Source organism: Phascolarctos cinereus, unplaced genomic scaffold (genome assembly GCF_003287225.1).
Source record: "Phascolarctos cinereus isolate Bilbo 61053 unplaced genomic scaffold, phaCin_HiC Scaffold_726;HRSCAF=1367, whole genome shotgun sequence".
Classification (NCBI taxonomy): domain Eukaryota; kingdom Metazoa; phylum Chordata; class Mammalia; order Diprotodontia; family Phascolarctidae; genus Phascolarctos; species Phascolarctos cinereus.
The window spans coordinates 233,020,664-233,034,309 of NW_027556098.1; the positions used below are offsets into that span (position 1 = coordinate 233,020,664).

Here is a 13,646-nt window from a genome sequence, read left to right on the forward strand (position 1 = left end):
ATCATGATGAAAACAAATCTAAGGCATTAATGTTTGTTTATGTACTTCCTTTTAGCAATCAGAATGTGCCCAATGTATACGTACATGCCAATATAATCTTTAACTAAAGCCTTACTCTAATGCTTATTGTGGTATTGATGACCATACACTCTTGAAAGCAATACCAATAGAGTACAAGCATTGTTAATTCCTGCCAGGCTGGGAAGTTTTCCTGTATGAAATTGGTAATATCTGTTTTTTGACGACCAACCTGGCTAACTTCAGAGAGGTTCATCACCAGATTGATTTCTTCAGGGTACTGAAAATTTCTACCACAGTAACTTTCTTCAGGAATTGTCATCTGTATCAGTGCAAGGAGTACCCTCATTGTTGAAAGCAGAGACCCTTGAACTATTGAGAAAAATGCATACATAGCATTTTTGTAGACCAAATTGACATAATTCATATTAATGTGCAATTTTGACTTGATACATGTGTGATGAAAAAACTACTTGGAAAGTGACTCCAAATTTCTCTGTGTGCATTTTGACCTCTGAACTTTATATAGTTGTCTGAAATGGTTTACCACTTTCTTTAGGTTCTTCAGTGGCGAGCACATCAAGACGAAGAAGCAAAACTAGAATACAACATTATTATCAGAAGAAGGGAAAAAGAAAAGAAGGAAGAGAAACTTCGGAAGGAGAAGGAAATCTTGCAGAGAGAGGAGGAGAAAAAGAAAGTATGTAATCTGCTAGTGTTGAGAATAAATATTCCTAATTGCCTGGAGTGAGCTTTGATTGATTTAGTGTCCTTATAAACAATTCTTCATATTATTAGAAAGGTTCACAAGCACTATGGGGAGAGTAACTAGCGTCCATTTGAGTCTCAAAGATACCTAGACTTGCCTAATTAGATGATTTTGTTGCACTATATGAATTCAGTTTCCTTCAGTTGAAAGAGAAATTGTAGGCAGAAATTATTGCATTTGAAACTGTTGTTAAATCTTGAGCTAAGTAATAATAGGGTTAAAATGGATAGTCCTTGTATAGTACACTGGTTTACTGTAATACAGAAAATGAAGTGTCAAAAGTTTGCACCTATGATACAATGCATTGCGCTGGAGAACAAAGCAAGGAACTTTAAAAAAGGCTCTTTATTACGTTTGGCATCCGTTTTGGGTGCTGTTAACCTTTTGTAATCATGTATTTGTGATTTTTTCTAAGCATACATTTTATCTTTCTGTATAGAAAAAGAGTACTCCGCTAAACAAAGGCTTTTTATGGAACCTATTATCAAACTTAGAAAATGGTGATAAGCATACTTTAGGGAAAATTTTTCTTTTATGTAATTGTAGAAATAACAAGTGTTAGAATTGGAAGGGACTCTCGAGATCATCTAGCCAAACTCCTCTAAAGAGTAGAGTGATTAAGTGATGTCCATGGTCACAGAGCCAGGAAGTGGCAATCTGGGAGTGAGACCTGGGTTGCCTAATTTTCAGTTCATTGCTTTTTCCAACATGTAATCCAATCTGCTTGTGTCTGCATGTCTGTGCATCTATGTGTCTCTGTGTATTTGTATATATGTCTTCATCTCTCTCTCTCTCTCTCTCTCTCTTTCTCTCTCATATCTATGCCAGTATTTTAGTTTTAATTTGTGGTGATATTTATGTGGAAATGACTTATTTAATATTGCTTTAGTTGTTCATTTGGAAATTATGTTCTATTTATAGCAGTAAAGATCACTTCAAGGGAAATGTTTTTTTAAAAAAGTGATTTGTGGCCTTTTTGCCCTTATTTATACCTTGTCTGTATCTTGGAAATTAGACAAATGTCTACTGTTGGACTCACATTTGGTCTGTCCAACTTGGTAAGATCTATAAGAATCTATACTCCATTAGCATATCTTTCAAAGAACCAATGTCACTTCCATGCCATTATGGAATATTAGGACTTGATGGAAGAATAATTGAATATGCCTGGTTAATTCAGAGTTTGTTGTGGATATATTTTCATGTAGCCATGTGATCAATAACCAACATTTTTTGACTAGCCATCTCTGATCATTGTCCAAATAATCCCGCTCTAGATTCTAATGGATAGGAAATTATGCATTTCTTTCCATAGCAGGTCATCTTTTCTCCATTAGGTGCTATATTAACTTGTTTATTTTTTAATTTATAGTCAACAAATATTTTAATGGTTTATGGAGCATACCACAGATAGGAAATGACATATAGATGATATGTGATTTTTTAATGATTATTTGAAGGATAAAATCAGGAGCTAGGGATATGAAATTGCCAAGTTTTATATACTTGACCAAGAACAAATATGACTTTAGTTTCTCAAAAAAAGTCAAGTGAATGTTTTCATCTCAGTCTCTAACAAAATAGTTAATAGCTGGGAAAAATGATTAAATATACCAATATCTCAAGAACCTGTTCTGAGGAAGGATATACTTGATATTGTCACATATATTGATGTTATTTCAAAGAACATGTGTGTGCTATAGAATTCTATAAAATATCAACAACTTGTTTTCTGAGATGATTGTATAGCACTGGGAAAATAAATACTTTGAATATAGAGTACATTCTCCATGAAATTAAATAGGGTAGGTCAAATTTCTCCCAGAAAAAGCAAGTCTTTCCAAGGCCTTTGATATGCAAACCAAACCATAAGCAGAGATTCTACAAATAAATGAGGACAGTCTTAACAAAGATCTTCTTTATGCAAATTAAGTGTGAAGTTCAATGAAGACTAAGTGAACTTTAGAACTTTGAATCACTAAAGAGATTCAGTGTAAATGTTACACAAGGTTAGCAAAACAATAGCAGGATTGTTATGATTTATAATTGTCCCAAGTTTTGGGAGGAAGCACCAAAATAATAGAAATATTAGTATGTTAAGTTAATCTCCTACTAGAATCACCATAGGGAAATATCAGTGCAACAATAGCTTTGGTTTAATCAACCAAAACCTCAGAGCCCTCATAAGGCAGAAAGTATGTCTTGATTGGGAACTAAAGGTTACAAATGGACTTTGGGGGAGTAGTGGGGAGGTGAATATATATAAATATATACATAAATATGTATATATGTACATATGCATAATGTACATAATTATTATTGCTACAACAACAGAATAAAGTAATGGGAAGGAGAAACAAAAATTATTGATTATGGGCACAAATGATGAATAAATATGGAAAAGATAAAAGGAAGAATGGAGAATGGACAATCTAAAGAATACTAATAGTTAAAAAGGGAGTGGGATACATGGATCAGTCGAAACCATTGAAAAACCTAAAATAAGGTAATAATAGAAATTTAAGTAGAAACTTGAGAAATATAGTTAGTAATTTGTTGGGGTAAGGTATAGGTCCATTTTGAATTGTCCATAAGCATGTGTAAAAACTAGGCTTAGACTAATGAATTAATGTAGGTCATTCTTCTTACTGAAAAATATGATATAGAATACTATGAGAGAAGGAAACAGAAATATACCAGTTATAACTTTGAATAAAAATGGATTTAAACCCCCTATAAAACACAGAAGCACCCAAGAATAGATTTAAAAGCAATACTCAATCATATGTTGCCTACAGAAAATCTACTTAAGACAGAAAATCTCACAAATTTAAAATGGAAATTTGGATGAAAATTTACTAAAGCTTAGAAAGTCATGAGTTGAAGTTATCGTAACAGATAAAGCTAAATTCAAATAAAAACAAAAGCATTAAGTGAGATAAACATGAGAACTATATCATGTCTAAAGGTAAATAAAAATTTGTAGCAATGATTTCATCAAATTGATGAACTCAAAGTGTGGAAAACTTTTCATTTATGCAAATCTGTAACTATAATCCATAAACTTAGAAATGAACTCAGTGCCTGGGGCACTTAGGCATTAAATGTAATGATGGGGATAACGATGATGATGTTGGCAACATAATACTTACTATGTGCCAGGCACTGTGCTAAGTGCTTTATAATTATTATCTCATTTGATCCTCACAACAACTCTAGGAGGTAGGTGCTATTACTATCCTCATTTGAAAAGTGAGGAAACTGAAGCAAACAGAGATTAAGTTACTTGCCCAGGGTCACACAGACAGTAAGTGTCTGAGGTCTAATTTGAACCCTGGTCTTCTTGACTTCAGGCCCAGCTCTACTAAGCCACCTAGCTCTCTTGACCATAGTCACATAGATAGTATTGTCAGAAGATGGATTGGAGCCCAAGTCTTTCTGAATCCAAGGCAGCTCTCTCTGTCTCTCTCTGTCTGTCTCTATCTCTGTCTGTCTGTCTGTTTCTCTCTCTCTCTCTCTCTCTCTCTCTCTCTCTCTCTCGATGACTTTTAAAGAAAGCATATGCACATCTAAAGGCACAGAAACTAATTTTAATTTAAAGAAAAATCTAATCAAATTGCAAAAAGACATTGAAAAAGTTTCTTACGCTAACTGGCTTTTTGGTTATTTGCCTTTTTCTCATTAGGATGGAATGGATCTTGTATAGATGGCTTTCTTACAGTATAAAATTACTGTCTTTCTGCAAAAGTAAATAGCTTCATGGATTACCATAGCCAAAAATGTCATCATCAAGTTCCTAGCCAATACTCGTAATAAAACTCTCCTTATTTAACTAGTCTTATCTGTGAAAAGTAGATATAGTCTGTTGCCAGGATCATACCTGAAGCATGTAGGATGGTAGAGCATGCCAGAACTTATGCTTTACTAGTATAATCTTTGAGAAGCCAGGGTCACCCAAACTGAAGCAGTCTTCACCCAAATTGTTCTCACCTAATAATCATCATTTTTTTTGACTATTGCTATAGCAAAGTGGGCACAGCTCCTACCTCAGTAATAAAAGTTCTCTAACAAATAGTCTCTCATGTGGATGTTACAAATTCCTTGCTAAATGCAACCAAAGCTTTAGCTCTATTAAATGACTGTGCTTATTAATGTCTAGGGAAGCATAAAATAGAGATGGATTGTAATGAAATTAATTTGGAAATGTCATCTCAGATTTCCTGTGCAGAATATTATAGACCAAGGATCCCCTTCCCCCTCTTTTATTTTTTTTTTTGCTCATCCCACTATTATGATGTAGGCATTGTGGTGATCTTCTCATATAACTTTCAGAATCAAGAAGTTTCTTGCAAAGAAGTAGGAAAAAACCCCTCATCTAATTGCTCAGCTGATTAGCATGAAACTGGTGATAAAATCAGGAAAAATTCAAAGAAGAGACATGAAAAAAAGACCAGTGTGGATTAACAAAGAACTGCCAATACAATGATATACATATAGACATAGCTCATTTTATTGCACTTTGCAGCTATTGCATTTTTCACTAATTGAAAGTTTGTGGCAACCCTGCATCAAACAAATCTATTGGTGCCATTTTTCTGATAGCATGTGCTCCTATTGTGTTTGTGTCACATTTTAATAATTCTCAAAATATTTCAAATTTTTTCATTATCGTTATATCTGTTATGGTGACCTATGACCTTTGATGTTACTATTATATTTGTTTTGGAGTGCACAAATCGTTTCTATGTAAGGCTGCAAACATAAATGTTGTATGTGTTCTGACTGCTCCACCTACTCGACCATTCCCTGTCTCTCTCCCTCTCCTCTGGACTCCCTACTCCCTGAGTCACAGGGAGTGAAATATTGAAATTAGGTCAGTTAATAACCTTAGAATAGTCTCTAAATGTTCAAATGAAAAGAAGAGTTAATTGATATCATTGTTGTCTTATTTTAAGAAATTGTCATAGTTACTGTAACCTTCAACAACCTAGGGGTTAGGCCATGATCAGTCAGCAGCCATCAACATTGAGGCAGGACTTTCCACAAACAAAAAGATTGTGGCTTGCTGAAGGCTCACATGATGATTAGCATTTTTAGCAATAAAGTATTTTTTAATGAAGGTATGTACATTTTTTAGAAATAATACTATTGCACACTTAATAGACTACAGTATATTGTAAAGATAACTTTTATATGTACTGGGAAACCAAAAAATTCATGTGACTCACTTTATTGCTATATTTGCTTTATAGTGGTGGTCTGGAATGAAACTCTCAATATCTCTGAGGCATACCTGTATTTATTCTATACCAAGTCCAAAGACCTCACCATGCTACTACCTTTGATAAGAAGTAAATGCCACTGCCCTTCTGTTTGGGAAGTTGTTGGCTAAGGGGCAGACATTTAAAAAAAGCAAAAAAAATCCTTATTGTAGAAGGGACTGCTCCTGCCTTTTTGTTTTCATAGATTGACTTGATTGGTTCAGTAATAAATATGTATGTGATACTTTAAATTACTGTCCTCTGCATTTCTCGTGGTGCAGTAATTGTGTATTTGTAGTTATGCTGTAGGAGGTAATTTTCATACTGAATAAAGTGCTTGCTTAGATTAAAGTAGAACTGGATTCAAATTCTACTTCAAATACTCTGTGACAGAGCAAATCACTTAATCTATTTCCTCTTGTATAAAGTGGAACAAGTGATAATACCTACCTCACAGGATTGTGGTGGAGATCTAATGAGATAGTGCATAATAAGGAGATTCACAAGCCTTCAGTGCCACATTTACTGGAGCTATGTCAGCCAGATGATACATGACTGGCTTTCTGCTAATCAGAGGCACAGTCAGAAATTTCCTGTTAACCATAGTTTATTATTAATGATGAGAAATTCTGGCTTGTTCCATTTTGCGGGGATCTTGGAATTCTTGATGTTGACAACTTGAATAACATGTTGATTCTGGTCAATGTGGGAACTATACCCAGTCTGGATGGAAGATTTATCAAATTGTTTGCTGAAGATGCAATCTTGCTATTAAAGTGCGTCTGTGAAGAAAACAAAAAAAAGATGGAAGAGGCATCTTATATGAATAAGGAAGTCCTCCAGAAGCTTCTGTTCACAGTTGATATTGTGCCAGTTGCATTAGTCCATAGAACATTATAGAAAACTCTTTAATGAGATTCATAATTACATAAAAGAAATCAGCCTCTCAATCCATACTGGAAAAAAATGGATGTGGCTATTGTTTAGACTGTAACAAGAAGTTTGAGGGCCAACTCTTTGAAGAATTGTACTAACAATAGGCACTGCAGATGAATTAATAAAGTTTAAAAAGTTACTAAATTACCTACTATGTGGCAAGCACTGTGCTAAGCATTATAGATAAAAATAGAAAAATGAGGTAGTCACTTCCTCAAGGAGCTTATATTCTAGTAGAGTACAACAGCATTATATAAGAAAATGATGTTTTGGTCTAGGAAGAATGTTTTGCTATGGAAAGTTACATGGATTATAACTGAAACTATAGAACAGTCTATTTTCAGAGCCTTTCTAGGATGAAAAAATCCATGACAAAACTCGATTTCTTAGTGGATGACTACATGATATAGGAAGCATAGTTTGGCCCAGCACAATATAGTGGATTAGATTAGTGCTTCTTAAACTGTGGGTCACAACCCCATATGGAGTTGTATAACTGAATGTGGGGGTCACGAAAAATTTGGCAACAGTAAAAGGTTTCTGAACACTCAATGACTAAAAATTAATTCAAAATCAAATAAGTAATGAATCCAAGGTGTTTCTGGCAGGGCTTGGCCGTGTTGCATCATGCCACTTCACTGCAGCCTTGGTTCTGAACACAGCATTGATAATTATAAAATCAAAATATCAATCAGTTCTGAAAAACATTGAAGATGCTCTATGTCCTGCAATATCAAATATTCTGCCAAGATTTAATTCTTTATGTAAAAATATCAAGCACATCCATCTCATTAGTATGCAAATTTGCTTTCACTTCTAATAAATGGTAAAATTATATGTATACCAAAGAATCATTTTAAAATAAATTTCTTTATGATTTACCATCAGTAAATGTTTGATTTGTATACCTATTTTATGTACATATATACCTGGGGTCATATAAAAATTTCTCAGGCAAAAAGGGGTCACAAGTAGAAAAAGTTTAAGAAATCCTGGATTAGGTGAGTTTGCACTAGCCAATCAGAACAACTCAGCCCTAAGGCAGAGGTTCAAAACTGAGGTGATCCTCTCCCTTTTAGGAGGTCATGGTCTTTGGAGGCCTGATCTAGAGGTTGACTATTCCAGATAGAGAAAGACTAGATTGGATTTTGTTTGGGACATTTCTGAGTGTCTTTCATGATCATAGAATACAAGAGTCAGAATGGATCTGAGGACTACCCAGTTCAACTTTACCTGACCAAGAATATCTTATACTGGGGCAGCTAGGTGGCACAGTAGAGCACCCACCCTGAAGCCAGGAGGACCTGAGTTCAAATCCAGCCTCAGACCAAATGCTTGACACTTACTAGCTGTGTGACCCTGGGCAAGTCACTTAACCCCAATTGCCTGGAAAAAAAAAGAGAAAGAAAGAAAAGAATACCTTATACTGAGTATCCAAAAAGTAATCATTGAAAGAAAACCTCCAGTGAGAGAGAAGTACATTACCTTTTTGGATAATTTGAATTGTTGGGGGTTTTTTTATATATTAAACCTAAATTTGGCTCTTTGCAGCTTTAACCCATTATTCCTATTTCTGCTGTCAGGGGTTAAGCAGTGCAAGTCTAACTGTTCTTCCATTGGAAATCCCTTCAATTACAGCTCTCATATCCCCTTTAAGTCTTCTCTTCTCCAGGCTGGCATCCCTACTTCCTTCCACTGATCCTTTTTCTTCAGTCCTCTCACCATCCTGGTAACCTCTATTCTAGACATGCTCCAGCCTCTCTCTGTCTTTATTAGGGCTTCTCCCTGACACACAACTCCATGTTTTTAATACCTCTTGTGCTATATAGTGCTGGTTTTTGGAATACCACAGGCTCCAAAGACTAAACAATGCAAGAGACCCAAAGGACGATGGAGAGATGCATGGCAAGCATAAGTGCGTTACAGTTTATTTTCCTTTCACTTTTTAAAGAAAAGTTTTATTGATACTTTTGATTAACATGTCATTTGCAGATATCTAACCTTTCTACTCAGCTCCCTCCCTTGTTACCACCACAAAAACAACGATAGCAACAACACCAAATTTAAGTTTACACACAACGAGCAAATCTGGCTATACATACAACACACTAAACCCCAACCCCTTCCAAAGGAAGGATACATATATTATCTGTATCCTAGGCCTAATAGAGATCATTACAAATACTCAGAATTCAGCTTTCTTATAATGCTCTTTTAATTTACATATTTGTAGTCAGAGTATATATATATACATATATATATATATATACATATATATGTATATATATATATGTATATTTCCCACCCCCCCTCTGGCCCCTTCTCTGAGTGATTTCTTTCATCAATGATGGGTATAGGGCCCAAACTACAAGCAAAACCTGTGGTTCATTCCTAGGACTCTTGGAGTGTGAGGGCAGGTAGTAGTGTACATGGTTGGTGGTGGTGGTGGTGGCTTAACTTTCATGGCCCTTGCCACCTTCTTTCTTTCCCTCAGGAGGTCTTGTTGCTTCAGCTAGGTTGACTAGTCAACTGTTGGTGAGGATGAAGAAGGACCTGTGTCTTATTTTCTCCACTGTTTAGTACAGTGCTCTACATCTTTGTTGGATGAAGCTTGTGTTGTTATGTCAGATTCACTTTTGTACATTACTAATCCTCTATTTACTGATATATAATTATGAGATTATAAGCATTATTCCCTGTCCTCATAATGTTATTCTCTCCTGTGAATGAGCTGGGAATATTCTCCTTCACTTAAACTTTCTGTGTCATACCTGTTGTTTCTCATAGCATGTGTTTTGAGTTTTATTCTGGGCATTTTTCTCTGCCCTCTATTTTTAGTTTAATGCTTTGATCAAATCAGCATGTCTTGCGTCTAGCATGTTCTTTCCTAATTCTCATGAGGTACACATATTCTTAGCCCAGAGCCCATCTTTTTGCTGGGCTTTGAGCCAGAGACGTTTTCACTGAGAATCCCTCATACACACTATAGTCTAGGTGATCTAATTTAGGTGGGTGTACCACGTGATGTTTTCCCACAGCTTTAGATGACTCAGAATCTGAAAAGAATCTGAACAGCTGCCCTTTCTGAGCCCTAACATCTCACAGAGTAGATGAGCTAATATTGTACTATTGTTAATGGTAACATTTTCTGCTGCTCACCCTTTTAAAGTCATAAGCAGGTGTCCATTTTCTCTCATAAGACATCCTCACTATCTCATCACACTGAACTGATGATTAAATGCCTTCAAAAGCACTAGCATGAGGGTTCAGCTCAGGTGGCTGTTTGCCCCCCACTCCTATGCAGCAAAGAGAGGTCTTAGACCTTTAGCATTACTGTATTGAGATGAAACCTAGATGACAGGTTGCTTCTCTTTCCTTCTTCCCTATTTTCTATCCCCCTCAAAGAATGTACAGTTGTTCTACCTTCTGTTTAATTGCTCACAACTGTCAGCCATTGTCCTTCCTGATTACTGCCACCCTTCCCCCAAACACTTCCCCCCCTTATCTTTTTTCTCTCTACTTTTCTTTCTCAGTAGTATATGGGAGAGAGAGAAGCATGGTGGGGAGAAGAAGAGTAGAAAAGAGTGCTGGGGGGGCATATGTGGGAGTCTGGTAATTGAGTACAGTTACTATAAGGTGAGATTATTGCCTCGTCACTTCTGATTGTCATTTTAGCAACTTGGATTCTTGAGGAAAGCAGATCAAAGGTAAAATTATTGGTATATTCTTGGAGAACTGGCCATGATTTCTGTGAGACTCTGAGAGCTGAGATATGAGAGCATGAAGTAAGGGAGGGGCCAGATGAGATCTGCAGGCAAGGCTGAGCAGCATGGGTCCTTAGAATCTCTTGCACATGTCCACTTCTCTGTATGCATACCACAACCACTCTAATTGAAACTCTCATCTCTTCTAATGTCTATAATTGCACCAGATTCCTAATTCATCTCCCTGCCTCCAGTCTTTCCCCATCCCATCTATCCTCCAAAACAGCTGCAAAACTGATCTTCCTAAAGCACAGGTCTAACTAGATCATTCATCACTCCCCTACTCAGGAAGCTTCAATGTCTCCCCATTGCCTAGAACATGAGATACAAACTTCTTTACTTGATGTAAAAGTGAGAATTTATTGACTCAATCAATTACCCCACTCTGCTTAAGGTGAGAGATAAAATAATTGCTAGCTTAACCATGTGAGAACACTTCTCAAATGAATGTATCATTCATGGACTTTAGATTAAATGCAAAAAAATCCTTGATCAATTTAGATGTCCTCAAAAGCTGTTGGATCAATTAGAGTGATGTTGTATAGAAAGTGTGTTGAGATTGGTTAAGGAGACTTGGCCATATGGGGGTGTGTGTGTGTGTGTGTGTGTGTGTGTGTGTGTGTGTGTGTGTGTATGTGTGTGTGTGTTTAAATAAAATAAGTTGAGAACCCAGAGATTCAAGTGTCTAACACTTTGGAGTAGGAGCCTTCCAGCTAAAGCCCTGAGACTCGATGTTTTGGGGGAGGAAGGGGAGGGGCCAGAAAAAGAAGATCCCTGGCTTTGGTCTTGGTCTTGTTCTTGGGCTCCTCATTGCCCCAGTTTTGACCAGAAAAGGATCTACTGAATTTCAAAGGACCAGAAGACTCACTTCCCATTGGTGTTCGAGTCCTAGCAGAGCTCTTGGGACAGCTGATGAAATGAGGACAAATTTAATACACTGTGGAAAGATAGCTTTCTGACTTTATAAGGAGCCCAGAAGAAAAGCTTCACCATACCTAAGGGAACTTCATGATTATCCCATGAAGGAAGGTGGTGGGAACAAAGAATGTATTTCTTTGCTTCATGTACTCTCTCAGTTTGAGTGTACCTTCCCTTGGACTCTCTATGGACTGATGGGAGTGTATGTCACAGACTTTGATGAAGGGGAAAGTATTTTTTTTTGAATTTATTACTAACACCTTAGTAAACATTCCTCTCTAAAAACTAAGTCTGGCTAACTCATTAATATTATTGGATAATGGGAAAAGGGCTACCCCTACTTCGTATACTCTTCATGATCTGGCTCCATTCTATTTTCCCAGGCTGATTAGATGTTATGCCTCCTCACAGGCTCTGGTCTTATCTTCCATTTTTGGAATGCTCTCCCTACTTACCTCTGTCCCTTGGAACTCTTGCTTTCTTTAAGATGTAGCTCATGTCACCTACTACAAGGTGACATGTTGTTCGTTGTTAGTACTCCCAGTTGTTAGTGCTCTCCCTGTCATTTCTTTGTATATATCTTGTATTTACTTCTCTGTGAACATGTATGTTCCTGGCAGAATGTGAGCTCCTTGGAGTCAGGGACTGTCTTACCTTTGTGTTTGTAGCCTCAACACTGGCACATATCAGGCATGTAGTAAGTGATTGTTGATTGATGAGCTCTGCTTGTTGGGTACTCTAGGTGAGTCTCTCTCGTGTTGTTTATGTGCTCTTCTGATGCCAGAGGCTCTGCACTGGGAGTGGAAAAGAACTATGGACTTTTGCTTTGAATCCTGCCACCGACACTTAATGTCTGTGTGATAATGAGCAAGTCACACTATCTTTCAGAGCCTCAGTTCTCTCATCTATAAAATGAAGATCATTATACTTGCACCATCCTGATCCCACCAAAGTTAATAAATGCTTGCTAATTGTTATGAGGAGAGAATTCTTTATTGAGGCAGATAGCTGGATTTGGAGTCAGGAAGACCCGAGTTAAGCTATGACCTCAGACACTTACTAGCTGTGTGACTCAGCAAATTACTTAATCTTTTTTTGCCTCACTTCCCTCAACTATAAAATTAGGAATATTAATAATACTGGCTTCTTAGAGTTTTAGAGGCAGCTAGGTGGTACCATGAATATAGCTTTGGGCCTAGAGACAGGGGGATCTGAATTCAAATCTGGCCATAGACACTTACTAGCTGTGTGACCCTAAGCATGTCACTTAACCTCTGCCTGCCTCAAGTTCCTCATCTGTTAAATGTGGATAAATAATAGCACCTACTTCACATTTAGTAATTTGTCCAGAAGTTGGACAAATTTTTACCACAGGTCATGCAAATACTTAGTTAAATGAGAATAGGTAATCTTGTTTTAGGGCATCATAATGCCAAAGAAAAAACTTTACGGGGCATCATGTAACATTTTAAATAGTGTAAAAAAGGTACTGTTATAGACCACTTAAGCAAATGTACCTTCTTTCCAGGACTACCTTCAAAAATATAAGCTTCCATTGACTGAAGTCTATAGTGTTACTTGTTTAGCAATATCAATAATGAAAGCCCTTAGAAACACAAGCCAGGTTCAAGGTACCGTAAGGTACACTGCACTCAAAAATCATTGCTTAAAAGCTCCCACTAATATATCTCTTCTACAAGGATCAACCAGAGGACTTATTAGTTCAAAGCAAAACATTAATCAAACAACATATCAAACTAAGTGATAAGAAGGCATATATGGGAGCACCCCATGGGTTACCATGGAGGAGTGGATATACACATAGGGGACACATATGCCTGGGGGATACATATAGCCAAAACAAGGTACATCTCTGACATTGTAGAGCTGTGGTTATCCTCCAGAGATGTCATTGAACTATTCTTCCCATCAGCTACTGTTGCTCTGCATATATTTCTTGGGTTCGCAATGAAGCTCTAT

The 13,646-nt window shown here is 36.7% G+C and overlaps 1 protein-coding gene across 1 annotated transcript in view; it reads left to right on the forward strand.

Annotated features, from left to right (window-relative positions):
* The window catches only part of CCDC148 (coiled-coil domain containing 148), a 277,956-nt gene that overhangs the window by 196,673 nt on the left and 67,637 nt on the right, over positions 1-13,646 (forward strand). Inside the window, exon 14 of the mRNA XM_078147022.1 lies at positions 578-718. Within this exon, the coding sequence (XP_078003148.1) occupies positions 578-718 (141 nt within the window). The remainder of the gene's footprint in view (positions 1-577; positions 719-13,646) is intronic.